General features: G+C 40.2%; 1 protein-coding gene across 3 annotated transcripts in view; it reads left to right on the forward strand.

Moving 5' to 3' along the window:
* The window catches only part of MALT1 (MALT1 paracaspase), a 57,598-nt gene that overhangs the window by 9,714 nt on the left and 22,768 nt on the right, over positions 1-25,116 (forward strand). For 2 of the 3 annotated variants that reach the window (XM_034642112.1, XM_034642114.1), the window contains exons 3-9: positions 10,042-10,163; positions 15,184-15,343; positions 17,224-17,402; positions 17,953-18,049; positions 18,571-18,603; positions 21,269-21,295; positions 23,438-23,470. In XM_034642112.1, coding sequence (XP_034498003.1) covers positions 10,042-10,163; positions 15,184-15,343; positions 17,224-17,402; positions 17,953-18,049; positions 18,571-18,603; positions 21,269-21,295; positions 23,438-23,470 — 651 coding nt within the window. The remainder of the gene's footprint in view (positions 1-10,041; positions 10,164-15,183; positions 15,344-17,223; positions 17,403-17,952; positions 18,050-18,570; positions 18,604-21,268; positions 21,296-23,437; positions 23,471-25,116) is intronic. The other variant, XM_034642113.1, reaches the window with a different exon arrangement.

Here is a 25,116-nt window from a genome sequence, read left to right on the forward strand (position 1 = left end):
GGTAGGATTTCTGTAACTCGTGTTGAAGTCGTGCAGCCAAGGCTCAGTAGAGCCGATGATTCTTGATTTTGCGGTTGTGAGTTTGAGCCCCACGTTGGGGGTAGAGTTTACTTTGAAAGGGAGAAAGGGAGGGAGGAAGGAAGGAAGGAGGGAATAGTGCAGCCAAAAAATAAATACATATTTATTAATATGTATGTATGTACACAAATGAGATAAAGCAAATATTACAGATATTTATTGTTTAAGTATTTCACCAACATGATGCTTTTGAAGTGTTGATTGATTCAACCATGACTTTTTTTCTGAATATACCAATATTGAGTGAGATTTCTCACTTCCAACGTCAGGTGTGAGGAATAGGAAGCAGCCCCTTGTCTCAACAACTACAGATAGAGTTGGTCCCCTGCAGCAGTGTCCGGCAGGAGAGACCATGTGATCTGAGTCACTTGATGCCAGCAGCACCGCACACCTCCTTTCTCAGAGGTCCAGTTCACCATTATAGGTTCCACTGGAAGCTTAGAAGCCAGTTGAGGTTGGGAGGGCCATGGTCTAAGGACTCATGCTCTCTATTTTACATGGTTTTGATGTATGCAGCTTTTATTACGTAACCAGCCTATTTGTGATAATATTTTGAAGTTAACATGAGGAACTTAAAATTATAATTCAGATCTTATTTTTCTCAGTTTTGGGGTTCGAGAATCTTCTAATAGGAGTCTTGAAGCAGGCTGGGCTTCAAGAGAGGCTGAGGACAGCCCTGTTTTCAAAGAATTGGTTTGTTTTCATCTTTGCCCCTCCTTTCTTGGTACTGGCTTCCCTCCGAGAGTGACTTTCTGCGTAGTTGCAAGATCTCTACTGACTGTTCCTTGCATTCATCTTTGTCCCAGCAAAAATCATAAGATTCACTCCAGTTAACTAATTTCAATGACATGCCTGTCCCTACACCTGTCACTGTGGCAAGGGAGATGAAAGGTGCCCATTTGCTGGCTTAGAGCCCGGAGCAGAGTTGGGTTGAGTCAGCTTTCCAGAAACTATATAGGTTACCAAACAAAAGTGGGCCTGTTGGAAGGAGAAAGGGCATAACAGATGCTGGGGAGATAACTAAAGAGTCCACTACAAATGGAAAGGACCCTAGATTACAAGTCAGGAAACTTGGACTCTCAGATCATCCTCTTCTTCCCAAGGCCTAATGTAGATGATAAAATAGGTCTCCAGTAAATGCCTTCTTTGAGTTACACCTTGCATTGGATGCTTGACATCTGTTTCTCAGTGTCTCTTCATACCAAGAGGTCTGGGGTAGGAGTAACTACTGCTAAAGCAGCCCCTGTCTAGATGAAATTGTTGTTTGTCCCCAATCAGTGAACTTCTTCATAAGGTGACATTTGTTAACTTTTATATCCCCGGTGCCTTGAATGTTACCCAGGAGTTGTGACGATTGAAATCTGCCAGTTGGGGCAGTCAGCTACGAAGTTCTCCAACTTCCTAGAGTACCATACCAGGGCCTCTGAAAACTTAAGAAACCTCTCCAGGAAGTAAATATAATTTTTATATCTCATTATCTTTTTCAGTAATTACATAATTTATACTCTGACTGTTGGTTGCCCGGTCTGTAAAATGAGCATCAGTGTTCTCTACCTGGCAGAGTGGGAGGAGTTAATGAAATGATGCCACGTGGAGCTGCGTCTAGGCGGCCACAGAGGCTCCACCTCGGGCTTCCACGTTTTCAGTTTCCCACGCATGACACTGGGCTTTCCTATAACTGTGTCACGTGTTTATTCATGTGTAACGATCAGCCTGAAATTTTTGACAATATTTTGATTTTTGACAAACCAGCAATGAATACAGAGCCAACCTAAGAAACATCAGTATTCTATTCCCTTGACAGGTCTATTTCTGCTCCTTGTGTTTTTCTCCAAATAGTAGGATTAGCACCTTACCATCAGTGTTCCCCGTATAGATCATTCTGGTATTTGGCCTACAAGCTTTTTCAGAGTTATCCCCTGGGACTTCCTTGCATTTGAGGGGAGACCAGGAAAAGGAATGCAGTTTCTGTGCTAACATTTCTATAGTAACACTTATTCACTATTTCTGTGAGGTTTTATGTCATATTAGTTGTATAGTGTCCATTGGGAATCAGTTGTTTCTTGAATATTAAGTATTGGTTTTTGAGGACAAATTTTAGGATTGGATAAAGCTCAGTAATCTCAGGAAGAGGTAATTCACTGTTAGCTTTCTATGTGCATTTTATGTGAATAATCTAAAACTCACTGTATTTCAGATATTAGAGTAAATATAAGAATTATAGAGAAAATTTTAACATGTTAATAAGGATATTGAGAGTAAAAACTATTGTAATTAAGAAGGTAAGCTCTGATAGAATCAACTTTATTTGGGATTTTACTCATTCATTCAGTAAACACTTCCTAAATTCCAATACCGACGTTGCACTTGGTACTGTGCTTCAAAGACGACTAGAACCAAAATTCTCGTGTAGGAAAAGTTCGTAGTCTAACAGGAAAGACAAACCTGTAAAGGATCACATCCAACACAATCGTAAAAACAAATACCTAGAGCGAGTCTTATCTGATCTTTGGGTTTTCCTTTACAGTGTATTCCTGTATCTTGGTGAAAGTACAATATAGAAATATTCTCATGTTTTCTCTCTTTTTTCGTAGTCAGGCAGTTTCATAGGAGGACATTAGTTCTTATTTCGTAGAAAGTCCAATGACTTTTCTCTAGTTGTCTCTATAGAGAGGTCTGCTTTTGGTAAGTAGGATGAGTTCTGGCCAAGACGCTGTGAGCCTCTGAACAGACCTTTCGGACCTAAATGCAGGAAGAAGAGGAAACTTTAGATTTATTTTAGTTTTATTTTGCCACATTCCATCCTGGTTATTTGTGGGCTGGCAGCCATAGATGGCCATAGGAGATGGCTGTAACAAGTAGTTTCTCTGTTTTTTGAGAAACTGAGTTTCTTTTATGTGTTTGTTTTGGTAGCCCAGCTACCAAACGCTGGGGCAGCGTTTCCCCTGCCTCTAACTAGAACGATTCCCCTGATTAGGAGCCAGCCTCAGTGGTCCCTCACGTAGGATGGGATCTAAGCTGAGGGTAACTCAGCCCTAAATTCTTGCTCTCCATGGGGTGACCCTTAATATACTTTCTGAAGGAGCCCCATGGGATTGAGGTTTGCCCTCTTCTGCTTTCTCTGTAATTGGGCTTTTTCATAGCACATGGACGGCTAGCTGCTCCCCATGCCCATTTCCCAGCACCGACTGTTTCCCTATTTTATTCTTTTGGTCATCTCAGTGGGAATTGGAGGGGAGTGGGAGCATTAATGAACGTGCTGAAATTGTTTGAACCGGAAGTCCATAATAATTTTTTAGACCTTTATTTTCCCATTAAAGGATCAAAAATTCTGATCCCAAAGCAACCGACATTGGTATCTCTGTCCTTCGCAAATGTCATTGAGCCTAGATGTGCACTTCAAGATGTTCTGTTTCTTTTTCTTTTTTTAAGTGAAAACATTTGGAGTGATTATAGCCTCCATCAGTTACGTAGTTATGCAGATCACAAAATGGCTGTTAAGGAAGTAATGCCCTGGCCGGGAGTTGGTTAAGCAGAGGCCAGATGATAGGTGATATTTAGAGAGAATTAACATTTTATGTGTGGGTTTCGTTAGGTGAATCCCAAGGTTCCAACTCCAGTTCTATGATACTATCATTTTATTTCCTTCTTTATATAAAATGTACTTCATTCACTCTTTGTATGTACTAGACTGCTCTGGCTGAGGTCTCTTCAGTGGCGTCTTTTCCACTTGCCCCACACCTTTTTTGTCCTTAAGACAGTAGCCAAGGGGCGCCTGAGTGGCTCAGTTAAGCGTCTGCCTTCAGCTCAGGTCAGCATCCTGTGGTTCTGGGATCGAGCCCTGTGTCAGGCTCCCTGCTCAGTGGGGAGTCTGCTTCTCCCTCTCCCTTCTCATACTCTCTCTCTCTCTCTCTTTCTCACTGTCTCAAATGAATAAATAAAATCTTAAAAAAAGAAAAAAGACAGGAACCAAGGTTGTTGAATATTATTCTCTCATTTCCAAAATACCTTTAGTTCAAAACCATCTTATCTTTATAGTTCTGTAAAGGAACAGAACTGTGCTATTATGAACATTTAAATTTTAAATGTGAGCAAACATTTGTGTGGAAAATGAGATTTCCAGAGGTTATCATTTAGCCAGAGTCACAGTTATTGACGAAGGTCGATTAGAACCCAGGTCTGCTAACCCCAACCTAAACCCAGTGTCATTTCTATCATGCTGGGAAATTTCTGGGTTATTCGGGAAACTTGGTGATGAATTATTCCCCCAGTTACCTTTTTGACCCGTGGACTGCAATTTCTTGTCCTTGCCAAATTAGAAAGTACTCCTACTAGATCTCGTTTGTAAAGGACTTTTCTTGTTGCATGAGTGACAGAAATTTCTGAAAGGAAAATATCAAGAAGTGGGAGAGGCAACGATGGTGTGGACGGGAACAAGGACAAAGGAGGAGGAGAGAGAGAAAGGGAGTTGTGAGGTCTGAAAGAATGTGCGTCTGCGCTGAGGTGTTCAGGCTTACTGGGCAATGTGGAAGCATACGGGGTACGATGAGGAGACTAGGTTTAGCCACAGGAGGTGCAAACGTAAACTGACTTGTAGGAGGGACATACATGGACATGCTTTGGTTGTGTTGGGGAAAGATTGTTGGAGGAAGAGAAATGGTATTTATTCTGGAACAGGATGAGGCACTTTGCAATGATAGTTTAGAAATTTTCAAAATAACGTTGAGGAAGAGTTTTAGATAGAAGCTGATGGGAAGAAATTTTTGGTTCGCAGCCTCTGAAAACAGATGTACTGTCATGTATACAATAGATCTGTTCCTGGAACAGCTGTTTATAAATCACATCAGTATTTAAATGCATCCGTGGGATGCCTGGTGGCTCAGTCAGTTAAGCGGCTGCCTTTGACTCAGGTCATAATCCCAGGATCCTGGGATCGAGCCCCATGTTAGGCTCCTTGCTCAGTGGGGAGCCTGCTTCTCCCTCTCCCTCTGCTGCTTCCCCTGCTTGTGCTTTCTCACTTGTACACTCTCTCTCAAATAAATAAATAAAATCTTTAAAAAAAAATTTTAAATACATCCTGAGGGAGGGTAACTTAAAGGGAAGCTGTGGTGAATCCTTTTGTCAAGTCAAGAATCACCCTAACTTATCTGTTTTGAAATTCCAGCAGGTGTTTAGTTTTATTGTTCAGTATCGTGAATCTGTGATCTACATAGGTGTGTGTCGAATGAATGATCCTCATGTTCCATCGTACCTAGTTCAGATTCTCCCCGGTTTACAGGAAATCAAGTGACCTCTTTGACATCTTTGCAGATGTTATCTGAAAATAGGCTTGTTTGCCAGGAAACTGTGCATCCACCCTTTAAAATAGAACTTTCATTTGTATGCCTTGGTACACCCTCCATAGCTCTGTGCCATCTTCTTTCCTTACCTTTGTTCAGCACCTTCTGACTAGTGGGCGCCCCGCGAGGGTGGTTACAGGTTGACCATGGTTCCCTGCCGCACAACACTATGTGGGAGGAAGGAAATTTGTGTGGTTAAGGCATGGGAGGTATTGTGACTTTTTTGTCTTTACTACTCACCAAGAGCGGTTTCCAAATCACATTGTGCCTTTCAATTCTCAGTCTTTGAAGCATTAAGTAATAAATACGTGTATGTATTTGCTTGCTTATTGAAGACTAGACTACTGAAATAGGTGGTCCAGGACTGATGTGTAAACTGAACTTGAACATGCATTAGAAGTCATATAGTCTTGTCTCCCATACAAAGGAAGGACACCTTTTAGGACATCCTGGCCTTATGGGCTCTTTGTCCATTAAAGTTACTCTTTTCTTTGTAAGACACTCTAGGGAGAAAGCCTTTTAATTTTCCATCACTCTTGTCTCTTTGTATTATAGGAGAGAATATTTGCCAGGGTCAATGTATAAGCACTGCCATGGTACAAGACATGGTACTCTGCCTGACGTTCTCGCTTCAGCCAGAGAGGCTCTCTGTGGCAGAAGATCAGCATGGGAGGTGCATTAAGAATCACTGGGGGGTCGGGGCGCCTGGGTGGTGCAGTCGTTAAGCATCTGCCTTTGGCTCAGGGCGTGATCCCGGCATTCTGGGATCGAGCCCAACATCAGGATCCTCCGCTATGAGCCTGCTTCTTCCTCTCCCACTCCCCCCCGCTTGTGTTCCCTCCCTCGCTGGCTGTCTCTTTCAAATAAATAAAACCTTTAAAAAAAAAAAAAAAAGAATCACTGGGGGGTGCCTGGCTGGCTAAGTTGGCGGAGCGTGTGACTTTTTTTTTTAATAAAGTTTTATTTATTTATTTGAGAGAGAGAGAAAGTGGGGGCATGAGTGGGGGCAGGGGTCAGAGGGAGAGGGAGAAACAGAAACTGAGCAGGGAGCCTGATGCAGGGCTCAGTCCCAGGATCCTGGGATCATGACCTGAGCTGAAAGCAGTCACTTAATTGACTGAGCCACCCAGGCGCTCCGAGTGTGTGACTCTTGATTTCGGAGTTGTGAGTTCAAGCCCCATGATGGGCATAGAGATTGCTTAAAAATAAAATCTTTAAAAAAAAATCTTTGGAAAATGATAACTATGTGAAGTGATAGATGTGTTAATTAAGTGCAGCAGTGGTACTCCACAATGTGTATGTGTATTAAATTATCACATGGTAGTGCTAGAAATGTATAGAACTTTCATTTGTCAAGCATACTTCCATAAAGGTGGAGAAGAAAAATCACTGGATTAACAAAAGCATGGAGATTTTAAAGCCCAAGAAAACCTAGGTTTGTATTCTGGTTCTGCCATTTTACAATGGGGAAAAAATTGGTCTCGGACAGGTTAAATAGTTTACTCAAGGTAATTTGGGTGACCTTTTGCAAATTACTTCATTTTCTTCACTGTAACATAGGTCCAACTAATGTCTAACTCCTCATCTGGCTATTTTGAAGGCTAGAGATCAAAACACCAGGCCCATATAAAGCAGTCAGTAAATTGCTGCCATGGTAGTTTTTATTATGGTGATCACACACAGTCATTCAGCAAATATGTGCAGAACACTCACTGTGTCGCCGTATGCCAGGCACTGTTCTGGGTGTCAGGTAAACTGGTGACTAAGACAAACAAGGTCTTTGCTCTCATGAAGCTTCTGTTCTAGTAGGCGAGACAGACAAGAAAACCTAGGGATTTCAGATGATTAGTGCAGTGAAGACCGCAAAGTGGGGTGAATGTAATCGAAAAGTGGGGGTGGGGGATAGCTGGTTTAGAGATGTTTCCCAGAGAAGCTAGAGACCTAGATTATGAGAAAGAAAGAGCCTGCCGTGAAACAGCGGGGGGTTGGAGGGGAAATCCAGCAGAGGACCAGTAAGTAGAAAAGTAGAAAATAGCTTGGTTTCCAAAAAGAGGACCAGTGTGGCTACAGCAAGGAGGAGAGGAGGGGACGAGGTTAGAGAGGTCAGTTTATGTAAAACTGTGTGACCGTGTTGAGGAGTGCGGCTTTTATTTGAAGTACAATTGGTCAGAGGAGTGGTATGGATTAATTTATGTTTTATTTGATGTTATTTATTTATAGAGAGAGAAAGAGAGCATGTGTGAGTGGAGGAAGGGGGGAGAGCAGAGGGAGAGAGAGAGTCTCAGGCAGACTCCCCACTGAGCGAGGAGCCCTTGGCGGGGCTCAGTCTCACAACCCTGAGATCATGACCTGAGCCAAAATCAGGAGTCAGACGCTCAACCAACTGAGCTACTCACGGCGCCCCTGGATTAATTTATGTTTTACAAAGACATTTGGGCTGCTGGTGGAAGCAAGGAAACCAGTTTGCAGGCTGTACCATGGTTTCATCACAGCTGATGGTGGCTTGGGCTAAGATCATGGCATTAAAGATGTGGAGACGGGGAAAAGTGGAACTGGCAGGAGTTGCAAAGAAGTTACATGTGGAGAATGAGGAAGGAAAGAGGGATTTGGGGAGCATTGCTAAGTTTTTGTCCTGAGTAACTGGATGCATGGGGACAGGCTGAGATGGGAAGACAGTGGGCTCTCGTGCAGGAGTAGATTTTGTTCCAGAGGAATTTGGGACATGTTAAGTTGGAGATGGCTAGAAGACATTCACATTTTAAAGCCCATTTAGCCACACATCCTCTATTTTTCAGATTTATATTTATTCCCTTCTTTTGTTGTTACAACTTTTTTTTCTTTCTTATCACACATAAGCTTTGAAAATCAGAATCTTTGTATCTTGAAGTTGGAACATATACGTCTCTTGTGGCTAAAGAATGGCATTGAGAGCATTAAATGCAATGGTGTGAATTTGCCAGCCAAGGTGAGAGGGCTCATCCCATTTTCTGTCTTCACCATGTCCTTTGCAACCAACACATAGTACAGCTTCCAGAAGAACTGTCCCTTCTTCCATACTGTGCTAACGTGGCATCAACATAAAGAATTAACGAATAAGAAAGTTCTCCCTTAGCAAATGTTTTAAATTCTTTTTCGAAAGGCTCTATTCTCTTTACTAAAGATTTTCTAGAGTTTCTCCATAACCTCAAATGTAATAGGTATGCAGTAAATATTTATGTATTTTGGATTTTGGTTTTATCTGGTATCTTTCTGGAATGGTTTTCACATACCTTTTTTACCGTATATACTGTTTTTGTCCTGGAAAGGTTAGTATCTTTGATGTACTAAGATTGCTGTTATTTGGACTAACTCCTCTTCAATTGTAATCTTGTTTTATTCCTTTGGGTTGGTAGCTTCTAGAGGAAAAAGATACTATTATGAGCTCATATTCAGGATAGATGAGGAAAGAAAATAAAACTAGGTGCAGGGAATTATATTTTACAAGTTTTAATGATCTTTTCTTCTTCCTTCCTGGAAGCCAGCTAACCCAGTTGTATGTATTATAACCTTGGCAAATGTGGAATTTCCTAACTGTGATTTCTTTTGTGTCAGTTATTTATTGTGGCATAACAAATTACCCCAAAACCCAAAGCTTAACACAAGAACCATTTATTACTTTATATAGTTTCTGAGGACGGGAACCTGGAAATGGCTTAACTGGGTGGTTTTGGCTCCAGTTTTGGTCTCTGATGAGGTGGGAGTCAGGCTGGTGGGGCCGGGCTGCAACCGTCTGGTCTGACTGGGGTTGGACCGTCTTCTTCTCAGGTGGTTCACTTACATGGCCACTGGCAGGAGGCCCAAGTTTCTTTCCTTACCACTTGGGCGTCCCACAGGGCTGCCTGAGTGTCCCCATGACATGGAAGCAGGCTTCCCCAGAAGGAGTAATTGAGAGCGAGATGGGGCGGGATGGCGGGGGACGGGGTGGTGATTCCATAATTGACTTAGGATTTTCTTTAAAGCTGTCTCAAGTTTTGATGCTGATAGTCATTTCTCAGATGAGAAATGTTTGTATCACATGCATTGGATTTATATCCTGCTGTTCTGTTTCTGTGCCTTTCTGCATACGGTGTTATTTTCATCTTAATGCTAAATCATAGCATTGAAATAAATGTATCTTGAAGACATTTTCAGTGGCCAACACTTGTAACAGTGCACCTAATTCAATTGAAGTGCCAGCCATATGAGCATTTATGACCAAGTACTTGAAGAGCTGGCACTGAGAACTGCATCATGACTGCTGTCCAGCAGACATCTACTATAAGGTGCATCCTGGTTTCGGACGGGTTAGCATGAAAAAAATATTTCTAAGAATTGAAGAAATATGGCAAACAGTTTTCTCCCCCAGCCATGGGAAGTACAGTAGATCAAAGTCTTCTGTGGATGAGTTTCTTTCCTCTTGGTTTTACAAAGCCTGGAACTCACAGATGCATAATCTGATGGGGAAGGAGATATGAATGGGCAGTTTACAACTAGGATGAATATACAGGTTATTTCCAAAATACCTTTGTGGGTTTTTTTGTTTCAGAAATATAAACAAGGAAAACCTCTCTTCCGTGACTTTATTTAACTTTTTCTTTTTTTTAAGGAATAAAGATCACCGTCAACCCAGAGTCAAAGGCAGTCTTGGCTGGACAGTTTGTGAAACTGTGTTGCCGGGCAACTGGACATCCCTTTGTACAATATCAATGGTTTAAAATGAATAAAGAGGTAACTTTTTAAATGTATTTTACTTCCCTTGTCATAAGAAGAGAGAATGTAGCAAATTATTTAGCAGCATTTTTCTCTGTGTTTTTTGGAATTTTGATCTGATAGACGTGGCTGTGTTATTACTGAAGTAGTCAATAATCATTATTTTGGTAAGACAATTGCAAAAGTTGTCTTATAAAAAAAAATGGTGAGTGGCGCACCTGGGTGGCTCAGTTGGTTAAGCATCTGCCTTTGGCTTGGGTCATGGTCTCAGAATCCTGGCATCAGGCTCCACGCTCGGCAGGGAGTCTGCTTCTCCCTCTCCCTCTCCCTCTCCCTCTCCTCATGTACTCTCTCTCTTTCTCTCTCTCACTCACTCTCTCAAATAAAATCTTTTTTGAAAAATGCTAAGCAATAATAAAATCAATTCTCTAGACTCTAAAAATTGTGGAAAATCAGTATTAGAACAACAATGTTAACAAATAGTAAATATCACCAGTACATTCTAACATACCCATTCAAAATTCCTTAACAACAAATTATGTTCCAACCAAAATGTCTCTCTCTCTCTCTTTTTTTTTAATAACTTTATTTTCTTTGGCAGTATGTGCCCTCTAGTCTCAGAACTTCTAGAGTTGCTTCTTGGTGCCAGCAGCCTGTGTGACTTTGAGCACATTGAAGCACACAGTCTTGCTCAAGGGCCGGCACTCACACGCTGTGACAATGTTGCCCATCTGGACATCCCTGAAGCAGGGGGACAGGTGTACGGACATATTCTTGTGGTGTTTCTCAAGGCGGTTGTTCTCTCAGATGTGGTGGAGGAAGTCTCGGTGCATGACAGTGGTCTTCCGTATCTTTATCTTGATCACCACACTAAACAGAATCTGCCCTCGGATAGAGATGTTACCAGGAAAGGGGCATTTCTTGTTAGTATAGGACCCTCAGTGACCTCTTGGGTATCTTGAAACCCAGACCAAAGTGGTTTTTTGGGGGTTTTGTTGTTGTTGTTTTTTAAGATTTTATTTATTTATTTGACACAGAGAGAGGGAACACAAGCAAGGGGAGTGGGAGAGGAAGAAGCAGGCTCCCAGAGGAGTAGGGAGCTTGAAGGCGGGGCTCGATCCCAGGACCCTGGGATCACACCCTGAGCCAAAGGCAGACGCTTGACAACTGAGCCACTCAGGCGCCCCTCAGACCAAAGTTTTTATGGTATTGTAGGAGCTTCTCTGCCAATTTCTCCAAGGGAGTCCCTCTTATTTTGAAAGATGGTTGGCTGCTTTGGGTACACGCACTGAATCTGAATGTCTACCATCTTCCCAACCACCTGAAAAAAGGAAACCAAAATCTTTAATTAAAAGATTTTTAAGGTGCCACAGAAGGCAAATTGAAGATTATTTTAAATGTTGCACATAACTATTGTATCAAAAGATTTAGGCTATTGTGGTAAATTCTGAAGCAAAATTCAGGCTAGTGTAGGGGAGCATTATTCTTTTTGTGGAAATACTGTATCCCTGCACCACCCAACAGATAATTTAAAATCACATATTGGAATTCTTTTTTCTTAAAAGTTCTTTGAACTGGGGCCCCTGGGTAGCACAGCGGTTAAGCGTCTGCCTTCGGCTCAGGGCGTGATCCCGGCGTTGTGGGATCGAGCCCCACATCAGGGCTCCTCTGCTATGAGCCTGCTTCTTCCTCTCCCACTCCCCCTGCTTGTGTTCCCTTTCTCGCTGGCTGTCTCTATCTCTGTCAAATAAATAAATAAAATCTTAAAAAAAAAAAAAAAAGTTCTTTGAACTACTCTGCCAGTGGGTGTTTCTCACCGTTCTGGCTAGCCCATGTTGTTTCTCACTTTGGTCGGCTCCTCTCTTCTCCCACTCCACTTCCCCTAACCCCCTTCCCTCCTAGATTGTACCTTGAAACTCCATACTCTTTTCAACCTGCTTGTCAAATAACTAAGCTTTCTTCCAAATCAGTCCTAAGTCTACATTTGCAAACCTGAAACTAAGTTAAAGAGCCATTCTAAGATTATGATCTTTCCTTTAATGGATCATCCTGTGCCTTAGAAGAAATGTGTGGTTTTTTACAATTTTTTATTTCCATCCCTTACACACAGGTAAGGTAGAGCAGCTGAACTCTAGTAAAAAGTTGCATGTAGGCTTTGGTGCTAGACAGGCCTGTGTTGGAATCCTGAGTGTCATCTTTAATGATATGAATTCTTGTCATCCGGGGTTGTGAGAATTTAATAGACAGGATGTTTCATGTACCTAGGCTTTCAGGAGATGGTAACTAAAGTTACTTGTAACATTTTCTCAATTGCAGAGTTGCCTTTATCTTAATAAATGCCTTTTGAGGGAGAAATAACAGATAAAATTGCTACATTAAGCATACCATTTGTAAAATATGCCCTGATTTGAAGAAGGTAAAAATGTAGAGGGTGGGGAATACTTCTTAAATTTGAAGAGTTGTAATAGATTTTCAAGCCCTCACGAGGTCGAGTTTTGTCAGACTCCCTCGATGGTCATGGTCATGGGTTATTTTAAGAGCTATTCATTTAACAAGTGCTTGATGAGCACCTGTTTTGGCCAGGCTGTGATCTAAGGCCGTGATGAGGAAGCATTGACACACAAGGTCCTGCCCCCCGCTTTCCCAGTGGGGAGAGACAGCAAACAAATAGGAGAATTGTTTGAGTTAAGAACTATGAGGAAAATCATCAGGATGATCTAAAGTGAGAAGCCACTAACCGTCTTAAGCAGGAGAAATAACATGATCAGATTTATGTTTTAAAACACAAAGCTGCCATTTGAAGAGAAGCAAGAGAAAAGCAGGAAGGCCAGTGAGCTCTAATGCCTGTGCTAGACTGGAAACAGTGGCAGTGTGGACCAGGGCAGGGCAGTGGAGAGGGAGCAGAGTGCTCAGGTCAGGTTATTTTAGAGGGAGAGTTGACCACACCTGATAGGTTAGAGGTGGAGCATGAAGAAAAAGGAAGAGAGATCAAGGGATGACCCCTGGATTTTTTACGGAAGCATCTGGAGACATGTTATATACTGAGGTATTGAAGATTGGGAAAGAAATGGATTTAAGGAGAAAAATCAAGGATTTGGTTTCAGAGGCACTAAGTTCAAAATGCCTATTAGACATCTACATGAATCAGCTAGACAGTTTGGATATCTGGAGAGTCTTTGAAAGTTTATGTTACAGAAGACAAACTAGTAAAGAGACTAAGAAGAATCTGCCAGAGCGATGGGAGGAAATCCAGCAGAGGATGGTATGAAGCCTAAAAGGGAAAGTATTTCAAGAAAAAAGGGGTAATTAGCATTTTCAGTGCTGCTGAGAGGAGGGGGTGCAAGTCAAGGGAGGTTTGTTTGGGGTTTTTTACTTATTTAAGGTACAAAGGACTAGAGTATGTTTTTGAGAGTGATACAAAAAAGGAGAAATAGATGGTAAAGCAGAGAGAAAATTGCAGGAGCAAGGTCAGAGAGGATGGGATTGGCAGGGGAGAAAAAAGTTTTCCTCTTCCCTCTTATGTTCATTCTCTGGGTGCCTGTGAATTAACTGACATAATACAGATGAACAAGAGAAGTGTATTCATATGGAACTTACAAAGGAAGTAGCTCCATGAATAGTTAAAGTTAGAGCCCTACATACCTAATTTAGTAAGGAAAAGGGAAGAGGGAGAAGGGCCTCTATGAGAGGAGCAAATGGGTTTCTTTAAGAAGTACAAAGGGATTTCTAGAAGAATAAACAGGAGATAAGGAAGTTTGACCATGTTTATTCATGCAGGTGCAAGTGGTCTTCCCATCTTCATTATGGCCATAAAACTCTCCTGGAGAGGGGATTTGTGGTAGGTTTATTCTTGGTCTCCTTCCTGGATAAAGCCACCCTGAAGAAGGAATTTATGGTAGCCTCATTTCCTAGAAGTGTCTACTCTTAGTCAGGTAGGGGAGTCTCTGAGAAAGCTGCTTTCTGTACCTGTTAATCCCAAATGTCTGCAGCTTGAACTAGTCTGCATACAACTCTGAGGTTCTGAGCAGATCCCCACAGATCCTAAGCCCAGGTAGCCTTTGCCAGGAAGACACATTTTCTGTTTTAACAGGAGAAAAGAGAGCAGTTATACAGATAGCTCTGTGACTTGGTGGCAGGAAGAGGAGAGTTTCTATCTGAAGTCAGTGGCTGAGAGAAGCAGGATTGGAGGAGGTTTGAAGAGAGACAAAGTATGCATTGATTGTCTGGTAGGAAAGCCGACAGTACATTAACAGGGTGCCAAGTGCAGCTGGCCATGCTAGTTGTCACATCTTCAGCAGAATGCTCTTTCTGTGGTGCAGGTTCTGAGGGGGAGAGTGGGATTCAGTTGGTTGGGGTTTGGAGAGAGAGGGGCACTTGGCCAAGCCCCTTGGCAATGTGGCAGAAGTGGGTGGCACTTACAAATTGATGAAAGCAGCAGAGGTGAAAGAAACCTTAATGTGGTAACCAGAGCCCTGGAAGGGAGCTTGGGAAACCCTTGGGTGGCCATTTCTTCCCATCACTGATGTGCTTTCCATAGCCCTTCTCCACGCAGACCCTGAAAGAAGAGTAGTGGTTCCAGAGTGTATCCTCTTGTAGAATTTTGCAGATGAGAAAATGGGGTCTCAAGGAGAACTAACTTGCTTATATACTCACAGCTGATTTGGCCAGAACTGAAATGAATAGCCGAGCTTAACTTTCTGTGTTACTTATAAATTTGCCATTGTAGATTCTTTAAATACTAATGAGTTGAACAGTTTTAAATGACAGAACAGATACTTTTCTGTTAGTTTTTGGAAGATCTGTGGGAGAGAGCTTAACTCTCTAGTTAATGGATTTCTAAAACAGTGTGGATTTCTAAGACTTTAGTCTTAAATTATTCAGCATGTTTTTTTTTTTAAGTAAAAAATATTTTAGAACTTGGGGGGAAAATATGCTTTTCAAAGCTCCAAAGAAATCGACACATTTTTGCATGGCGCATTTTTATAAGGTGTGTTTTGATGAGTCATTCTTTTACTTTCTCTTACTGATTCTTTCGCAGATTCCAAATGGAAATGCATCGGAACTTATTTTTAATGCAGTGCATGTAAAAGATGCAGGCTTTTATGTCTGTCGAGTTAATAATAATTTCACCTTTGAATTCAGCCAGTGGTCACAGCTGGATGTTTGTGATGTCACTGAAGTAACAGGAAGCTTCCAGGGTAAGTGATAAATTAAGTTGAATATTAGGATGGGAATTGCCTTATTTTATTTTGAATGTTTACTTGAATTTCACAGTATCAAACAGGACCGGAAGCTCACGTACGTACTTACCACCAGCAGAAGATAACCAGTTGCTCAGACTTTATCCCGTGTGCTTTGATCCCTTCTCTGCGGACATGTACACATGCAGATGCCTTAGACTGGCCCTCCCGCTGGTCTCTGCGAACGTCCCTTCTGTTTCTTTCTACACTGTATGCCTTTCTCCCAAACTGTTGTATTACTCTGACAAAATCATATTGTGGAATAAAACCTCGAGAGTTACCTTTGGCGTGAAAGGGCATGCAGCGTATCATTCCCCACAATAAAGCATTTCATTGGACTGTTTTTCTACTCTCTGTCATCCAGCTTCTTAGGCCAGTAACTAGTACTGACTTTAAAAATCTCCCTATTCTGAAGAGTAGCCATCAGATGTTATTTTCTGTATTCACACTCACAGTCAGGGACTATATTCTTTGTCATTGTCAGACAGAAAGAATAGGTGGGAAACTTACCTGTCTTGTCTCCATTCTTCTTTCTCAGTTTAGCTTTTCCTACACCTAAATAAATAATCTCTAAAAATAGTCATTATTAAACAAGGGAATTATTTATCTTTCTAGAATATTTCTGTGTGTTCTAATGAACTTAAATATGTTTGTAAATTAAATCCTATTCATTCAGCAAAGATTGATCACCTGCAATGTGTGAGACACTAAGTTTCATGATGGAGACTTGGTGTTGGGTTAACACTGACAAGTCCTCCTTCCTCAAGGACCTTAGAGCAACACATGAGTGTTCAATAAAGAACGCTTTCTGGGGGCATCTGGGTGGTTCAGTCAGTTAAGCATTGGACTCTTGATTTCGGCTCAGGTCATGATCTCAGGGTCGTGAGATCCAGCCCTGTGTTGGGTTCCATACTGAGTGTGGAGTCTGCATAAGATTCTCTCTCTCTGTCCTCCTCCTCCCCTACCCCCCATGGGTGCACACATGTGCATGCTCTCTCTCTCTCTCTGTCTTTAAAATAAATCTTTAAAAAAATAATAGTAATAATGCTTTCTAGTGTCTGCCTCAGAAAGAAATGCTAGTGATCATCCATCCATATTTATTCCATGCTAATAACAAAACTTCTTTTAATAAGTTAAATCAAACAGCAGAATCTATAACTTTCTGTGTTGAATGTGAATATCACTCAAGATGTTAACAAGCTGTTTGCCCCCACCAAAAAGAACCTGTGGCCAAACATGTGGAAACCACTTGAACTATTTTGCCCTTCTAAATACACAAAGCATACTAACACCTAAAGCTCTGAGAAGTCTTAAAAAAGAAACAAAAAAAAAAACCTCTGAGAAGTCCTGTAATAAAAAAATCTGTTTACCTTTGTTTAACCCAGAATTTTCTTTTTTTTTTTTATTTTTTTATTTTTATTTATTCGACAGAGAGAGAGACAGCCAGCGAGAGAGGGAACACAAGCAGGGGGAGTGGGAGAGGAAGAAGCAGGCTCATAGCAGAAGAGCCTGATGTGGGGCTCGATCCCATAACACCGGGATCACGCCCTGAGCTGAAGGCAGAGGCTTAACCGCTGTGCCACCTAGGCGCCCCAACCCAGAATTTTCTAAACATACTTGTCTACAGCATTCTTTTATCCAGAGACCATCTCTTAATATTTCTAGAAATGTCACAGTTTTATGAAACATAGTTTTAGGAGGTACTGTTAAGGATTATTAAAAAAATTAACTTGAAAACACCTTTTTTTGTTGTTTTTTTTTAGTTAAACGGGGAAAAAATTTTCTTACTAACTTAGAGATTTTATTTATGTTCAGTGATGTTTTTCTTTTAATTTAAGGAAGTGTGGATGGCATCTCTGAACCCAGGCTGCAAATCTGCGTTGAACCAAGGTCTCAAAAGCTGATGCCTGGCAGCACATTGGTCTTACAGTGTGTTGCTGTTGGAAGCCCTATTCCTCACTACCAGTGGTTCAAAAATGAATCACCATTAATACATGAAACAAAAAAGCTCTACATGGTAAGAAGTTGGTTATTTGGGTATTTTTCTTGTTGATTATAAAATAAGTAGTATGATTGAAAATTAAGACAAACTTTAAAATTCATATTCACTGGGGTGTTTTAATGTCTTCCTTATTTTCATTTCAGTTCCCTTGTTATTCAGTATTAACTCATTCTTATATTTACAAAAGTGCTGGAACATAACGCTAGCCCGCACCTAAGGGCTTATACTAAAATGTCAGATAGGGCGCCTGGCTGGCTCAGTCAATGGAGTGTGCAGCTCTTCATCATGGGGTTATGAGTTCAAACCCCAAGTTGAGTGTAGAGAGTACTTAAAAATGAAATCTTAAAATGTCAAACAGTACTACACCTAACTTACCATTATTGGAATCATTATATCATTTGCCTGCTAGTATTTAACCTAATAAATGGAAATCATCTAAGAATGTCTAAAGTCCTCTGAAATGTTACAGGTTTTTTTCCCAATTCAAAATAAGTTTCTCTCCAAGCCAATTAAAATTAAATTGAAAGGAAATATGTGTGTGTGTGTGTTCTCATATTGATAATAGGTACCTTACGTGGATCTGGAACATCAGGGAACCTACTGGTGTCATGTATATAATGATCGAGACAGTCAAGATAGCAAGAAGGTAGAAATCATCATAGGTAAGCAATCTTACTCAGTGTTCTGACAAGTGGAGTAGAGGTTATAGAAAATAAAACACCAAAGCAATGGAAATTCTGCTTTTTACCCCATTCGATTTAATGTCGTGTTAAGTATCCAGAGTTATATTGTTTATATAGAAATTCAAGAGAATATGTACTAAATTCACTATCATAAACATTTGTGGCAAAAAAAAAAGTATTCTTTAAAACTTTAGTTATAAAAAACTTGATTTAAGTGGGAAAAGATTTTTAATAAAGCACTTTTAAAAACCAAGCATTGCAGGCATAGAAAGGAAAGAATGATCATTAACCAACAGTCCCCATTATAAAGTTCGTAATCTGGGAGTTCGCTCTGTTTAAGCTTAATGCATTTATAGTTAGGTTGTCAACAGTAGGTGGGTTGATGCATATGTTGGTTTGCCAACATATTTCTGTGATATTTATTTCTCTGCTTACCTGATGGCTGCCCTTCCTAAGATCATGAATTACAGTATATTCACATTTGTTTTCTCTGGAACAAGGAAGAACAGATGAGGCAGTGGAATGCACTGAAGGTAGTGTAATCCTTTGGTTTGAAACCACGTATCCTGCATGCTGGTTCCTCTGGGGATTGGTGGTGCGCTCGAGCCTGCTGAATGCAGTGATGGAAAAAATACTAGCTATAAGAAAGAAATTTCACTGAGTCTCAGGATTTGTAAATTGCCAGGGACACTGTTAAACTGACAAACTATTAAGGTAACTAATTTTCCATTGATTTTCTATTGCATATAAGAATAGCATTTCTGAACATCTTATGAATAGGAAACATTTACAATTAATTCTTAATGTTAATTTTTATCTTTATAAAATTTATTTAAAAGGTAGATGGCTATACTATCATGGATAATTGTTTGAATGATTTTAGCCATGATTATATGCTGTTCAAATGCAAATGTGGCTTCTGTGAGTTTCAGGAGAGGCGATTTCTTCTTGAATACATGTTTTATCAAATATCTAATATTTCTATTTCAGTATAAAATTGGTAAGATCCATTTTTTGAAGCTACAAGTCTGTAGATTAATCTACCATGTCATCTTTACCATAATATATAAAGAGAACTGGAAAATCTACTTCAACCTGAGCTTTTAAATTTGTTTTAATTATGCAAAGCATTGTACATAAGTTCCAATGAGTACATTTTAATATTTAAGTTACCTTCCCTTAGTACATCCCATTGTCTTACAGAATTCGGTTTGTAGATAGCAAAGTATTTTTTCAATTTCTGCTTCTTTAAACTATTATACAATCTTGGGCTCTACTTGGGTTAAAAAAAAAAAAGTGAAGTCTTTTGTTTCCTGGGTTTTCCTGTCTTTCTTATCTCTATGGTGTCACGTTGAAATGCTGTAATTACTGTTTTTGTCCTAATGCATACTTTTGAACAGGAATTCTCTAGCTTAAGGGGGATTCCAATCCTGTTGTGTAGAGAGGTCTTAAAGCTATGTGAAGAAATCCTTACAAACTCCTCTTCCTTCTCTTACTTCTTTTTTGCCTAATTGCATGATTTTTAAACTTTCCAAAGTTGAATATCTCTAAGAACAAATATGAACCAGCATTGCTGTTTGTGTGATGCATGGAAATTGCTGCCTTGCTGTGCTGTTTCTTTACCTGTATGATTATCTCTATAGTTTTCACAGTAGCAAACGCACGGTCAAATTCCAATTTTCACATAAACCTTTCAGCACACTTAGAGATGAAGATCCAACTATGAAACTACTTCAGAAATTTCAAATGGGAGGATTAGATCCAACTTTTCTTTCTAAAAAACTGTAAAAGTTGAGATGTTTTGTAATTGGTGGATTAACACATTCCATTAACAGTGTCCTACATCATATCTTTTTTTTTTTTAACCTGCAGAACATGTTGTTACTTATTTCATTTTATGTATTTTGTTAAAGATATTTGGACAAAAGTTGGGGATTGAATAAGGGCAGCTCAGGGGATTTTTTTTAGGGCAGTGAAACTATTCTGTATGATCATTGTAATGGTGAATACATGTATGCAAGTTTTTAAAATCATTTAGTAGGAGGTCAGAGGAGGGGGAATCCCAGGATAGAATGCAGAATGTGACCAAAGAATCTAAATGCGTTACAAATGTATGCAGCAACCTTAGTGAAGAGGGGAAGGAAAAACAAGGTGCTGACCTAAGTAACTAGAAATGAAGTCTATAAGACAAGAAGCAGAAGAAATTGTACGGAGCCCTGTACTCTAGTTGATGATGCTCTTCCGTTGACTTTATGTCACAGGTAAGAATAAGTTCCTCTGTGACATCTTATCAAGAGCATAACATTTGTAATTTATTGTTAATGTTAATTTGCATCTTCATGAGATTCGTAAAGGAAAAATAGATGGCAACAATGTCATCGGTATTTGCTTAGATGATTTTTTCTGTCATTTAGCCAGAGAGTACAGGCTAATAATTCTGAAACCACTGTACCTCCAAAAACACATTATACCCGTCTAAGCATGAGAAAAACATCAACTGATCCAAAGTGAGAGACATTCCACAAAGTCCCTCACCGGTAAACTTCACAACTGTCAAGGCCATCAGAAACAGGGAAAGCCTCAGAAACGGTCACCATAAAGAGCCCGAGGAGACATAAGAAAATACAACGTGGTGTCCTGCATGCTGGGGAAAAAAGGATATTAATGGTTCATTAGTTGTGGCAAATACACCTTACGCCTTATTAAACGTAAGATGTGAAAGTAGGGAGGCTAGGTGTGGGTGTATACAGGAATTCTTCTTTACTGTCTTCACATTAGTTCTGTAAATCTCAAACTATTCTAAAATTAAAAGTTTATTAAAGAAGAAGAAATCATTTGAGATTGTTTCTCAGTTTCACAAAGTTTATCATTGAGGCCACAGACCTATCCCTTAACTGTTTGTCCCAAAAGGTCAAAATATCTAAAACTTTGCACAAGTGATAAATGAGTCCATTCAGCTTTTTATCACTTAATGAAAGTAGCAATAGCCCAAAAGTCCTACACAATATCAGCAGTAGGGTTCTTTCATGCTTACTAGTTGCATGGCTTCTCCATGAAGGCATTTGAAAAGTTCTAAACTAATGAAATATTATAACGTTTAATATCTTGAAACCTACTTCTCTGATTAGTCTCACTATTTGTGCTAAATTGACAGTTCGATTATTTAAAACTAATGTGTTTTCTCTTATTTCATTTTAGATGAATTAAATAATCTTGGACATCCTGGTGAGTAATATAAACATAAAACATTAGCTTGAATATAATAACTAGATATTCTTTTGCTATAGTAGCACTAGTAATTTTTTTCTTTGTTATAGTACTATTTAGGGTTGAAATTAGTACTTACATGAAGGATAAGTTCATGCAAGTGAAAATATTAAAAATATTCTAGATGATAAGACTACAGAAAAGTAAGTATACTGCAACTACAGAAATATCAGTGTATATTTTTATCATTGTGTCATCTGTGTCATAAAAAGGCAGTTAATGGAGTGTCTCTATCTGAAGTAAAAGGTGTGTGAACGAGGATCGTTGGTGCTATACAGAGAAATAGGTGGTCATGAACCATTAAGAGACGGACAGTTGGGGGCACCTGGGTGGCTCAGTCGGTTAAGCGTCTGCCTTCGTCTCAGGGCATAATCCTGGGGTCCTGGGATCGAGCCCCACTTTCTGGCTTCTTGCTCAGTGGGGAGCCTGCTTCTCTCTCTCCCTGATCCCCCCCCAACTCATGCTATCACTATCTCCCTCTCTCTCTCAAATAAATAAATAAAATCTTTAAAAAGAGAGAGAGACTGACGGTGGAAGAATTCGTCACGGTGGCCAATTTAATCAGATTTCTGAACAAGTGAAGCTAAAGGGAAAGCCTCAGCTGTGGTGAAAGGCATAGTAATACTGAGGACGGTGTCAAGACAGGGGACATCAGGGTGGGCCTAAGATCCTGAAAGGTAGTGACGGAGCCTGTGAAAATATCTGAAACTAAAACCTTACACAAGTCATTTAAGAAGGCAGTTACATCATTTAATGTTTACTGCGATCCCTCGTATTCTCAACATGTTATGTCTCATTATTTTAGCAGTGCAACTAGTCTGCTTAGTTTCATGCCCAAATTTTACTAATAAACATCTATTATCGTGAGCGATGATTGGGCTGTGCCCATTACATAGATGCAAATGAGACCAACCGGAAGGCCCCTGTTACCCACGCGCTGTCCTGCTGAGGAGCCTCACGGGGATGTGCTTCAGACATCCAAATGCATGCAGTGACATAGCTAGTTGTGTCTCTCGGTCTCGTTAGAATCCTCTTTTCCTAAGTTGGTCTCTTATTTCTTGCTGTTCAGTGAACATTGTGAAAAGTTATTTCAGGAAAACTTGCAAGAAACCACCACTAAGCTTCTAAGATTTTCCTGGCCCCCTCTTCCATTATATCCTTATTCGTCAAGAATCAAGAGATGCCCCCAACAGTTAAGTTTTTGAAAAAGAAAATTTTTAATGAACTTTTAATAGACTCCAATTGTTATATATATTATTAAGAATGCAAACAGTGTTACCGTGTCTTTAATAGTAGACACATTACTGACTCAACTCCCATCTTTCCCTGCATCTTTTCCTGCATGGTCCTTAGGATGGGAGGTTTTTCGTTTTATGTATATAGATGCCAAACAGCATGGACTATGGAGTGAGACTTACTAGCTCAATTACTTTGAGCAAATAACTCAATCTCTCTGTGCCTCAGATTCATTATCTATATAATAGAGGAATTATATACCTCATAGACAAGGTGAGGCTTATTTAAATCCATTATATTTAAAGTGCATAGAACAGTACCAGGCAAGCCTTCAGTAGCTGTTAACCATTCCTGCTACTGCTTACCACCCACCATTTTCAGACTAATTTCTCCCTAGCATATTAAAGATTACTACCCCCAGCTGTGGTCGTTAATTACTGAAAACATTCCCCTGTCCTAATTCTACTCTGTCCATCCAGGTATGTTTATCAAGATTCTGAAAATATTAAGGGATGCTTGGGTGGCTCAGTTGGTTAACCGTATACCTTCAGCTCAGGTCATGATCCCAGAATCCTGGGATCGAGTCCCACATTCGGTTCCTTGCTCAGTGGGGAGCCTGCTTCTTCCTCTGCCTGCCACTCCCCCAGCTTATGCGCTTGCTCTCTGACAAATGGATAAATAAAATCTTTAAAAAAAAAAAATCTGAAAATATTGAAATTTAATTAGTTAGCTATTAGAAATCACATTCTGTCTTTTGTTGCTGCTAATGTTATTGTTCATTGTTTCCATGTATCTTTAACCCTGCAGATATTTGTATCATGGACAATAACACCTTATCTTTTTTATATTTTTGTCTTTTTGTAGACAAAAAAGACCAAACAGCTGATCAGCCTTTGGGTGAGTAGAGCTTTAAAATGCTTGGTCAAGGGGTGTGTGAGTGGCTTTGTGTCTGACTCTTGATTTTAGTTCAGATCTCAATCTCAGGGTCGTGAGTTCAAGCCCCGCCGGGCATGGAGTCTACTTAATAAATAAATAAATAAATAAATAAATAAATAAAATGCTTGGTCAAAATAAGGGTGCCTGGGTGGTCAGTCAGCTGGGCGTCCAATTCTTGGTTTCAGCTCAGGTTGTGATCTCACAGAGTCTGCTTGAGTCTCTGTCCCTCTCCTTCTGCCCCTCCCCACCCTGCTCGCAAACTTTCTCTCTCTCAAATGAATAAGTATTTTTTAAAATAAATAAAATGCTTGGTCAAAATGCAACTTTATAATGCTTTTATGGTTGTCATGAAGGGATTCAAGACAATTTAATTTGACATTATAAATGTTTGAATGACACTGAGACCAATGTTTTATTTTGGATATTCGTAAAAGAAATTATAGAACAGGGAGCTTAAAAAGATTATGAATTCAGCTTCCGGGACCTAGTCAGCTTCTGTGGAGTGATTTCTTTGTTTTGGCAGCATGCAAACAACTGGATAAACAAGAAACTTGCACATGTTACATAGAAGTGATTAATGCTATCTCTTAGTGGGGTTAGAGATTGGAGAAGCAGCAGAGAGGTTGCAATAGCAGTTTTATATTTTAAAAGATGTATAGCATGGGGCTTAGCTGGCTTGGTCAGTGGAGCATGTGACTCTTGATCTCAGGGTTGTGAGTTCAAGCCCCACCTTGGGTATAGAGATTACTTAAAAAAAAAAAAAATCTAAAAAAAAGAAAAGATAAATAGAAGGACCTTCCAGACAGAGGAAGCATGAAATCGCAAGCATGCTGTTGTAGAGAATGAGCCGGTGTGCTATATTTTGGAAACTATGAGTAACACACAGTCCTCTAGAAAACAAAGAGAAAGCGGGAGAGAAGCCAGAAGACACCAGCCCTTGAGGAGCCTGGTTTCTCATGCAAGCCATTGGAAGAAAACTTGGGTTGATGGAGGGCTATGGTTTGTCTCTCTGAAAGGCCAGTCTTACATGGATGGAGAAAGTAAACTGGAGGGAGATGATGTTTTGGTTAGGAGAAAAATTAAGAGACTGTTGCAGTAGTCTAAATAAGAAATCATAGGAATATAAACTAGGATACAAGCAATTCAAATGCAGAAGACAGCAGACTCCGAAGATCTTTAGGCAATGGAATCAGTGAGCTGTTCTCATTACCTTGCTATAGGGCATAGAAAGTCGAGCAGAATCACCATGCCTGCTCACATCCCTGCGTGGCCCACTAGGGGGGCAGCAGTAACAGCCCACTGAGTTAGAGAATGCAGAATGGAAGGCAAGATTCAGAGGACAGATGACCATCCGTTTGGGACCTAACCTGTATGAGGTATTTGATCTCATCTAGGTGAAGATATACAGCAGCAATTGTGTATATGGATCTGGAGCTCTAAGTGGAGGGCCAGGATTAGAGGAGAGTTACAAGCATCATCAGCATAGAGATGGAAATTCAAACCAGGCGGTAGCATACATGAGATTACCACAGGCCACAGAAAAAAGGGCACAAACTGGGTAACTTGGGGGGAGGTGAGAGGGAAGCAGTCCATACAGTATTTTTTAA

Source organism: Ailuropoda melanoleuca, chromosome 14 (genome assembly GCF_002007445.2).
Source record: "Ailuropoda melanoleuca isolate Jingjing chromosome 14, ASM200744v2, whole genome shotgun sequence".
Classification (NCBI taxonomy): domain Eukaryota; kingdom Metazoa; phylum Chordata; class Mammalia; order Carnivora; family Ursidae; genus Ailuropoda; species Ailuropoda melanoleuca.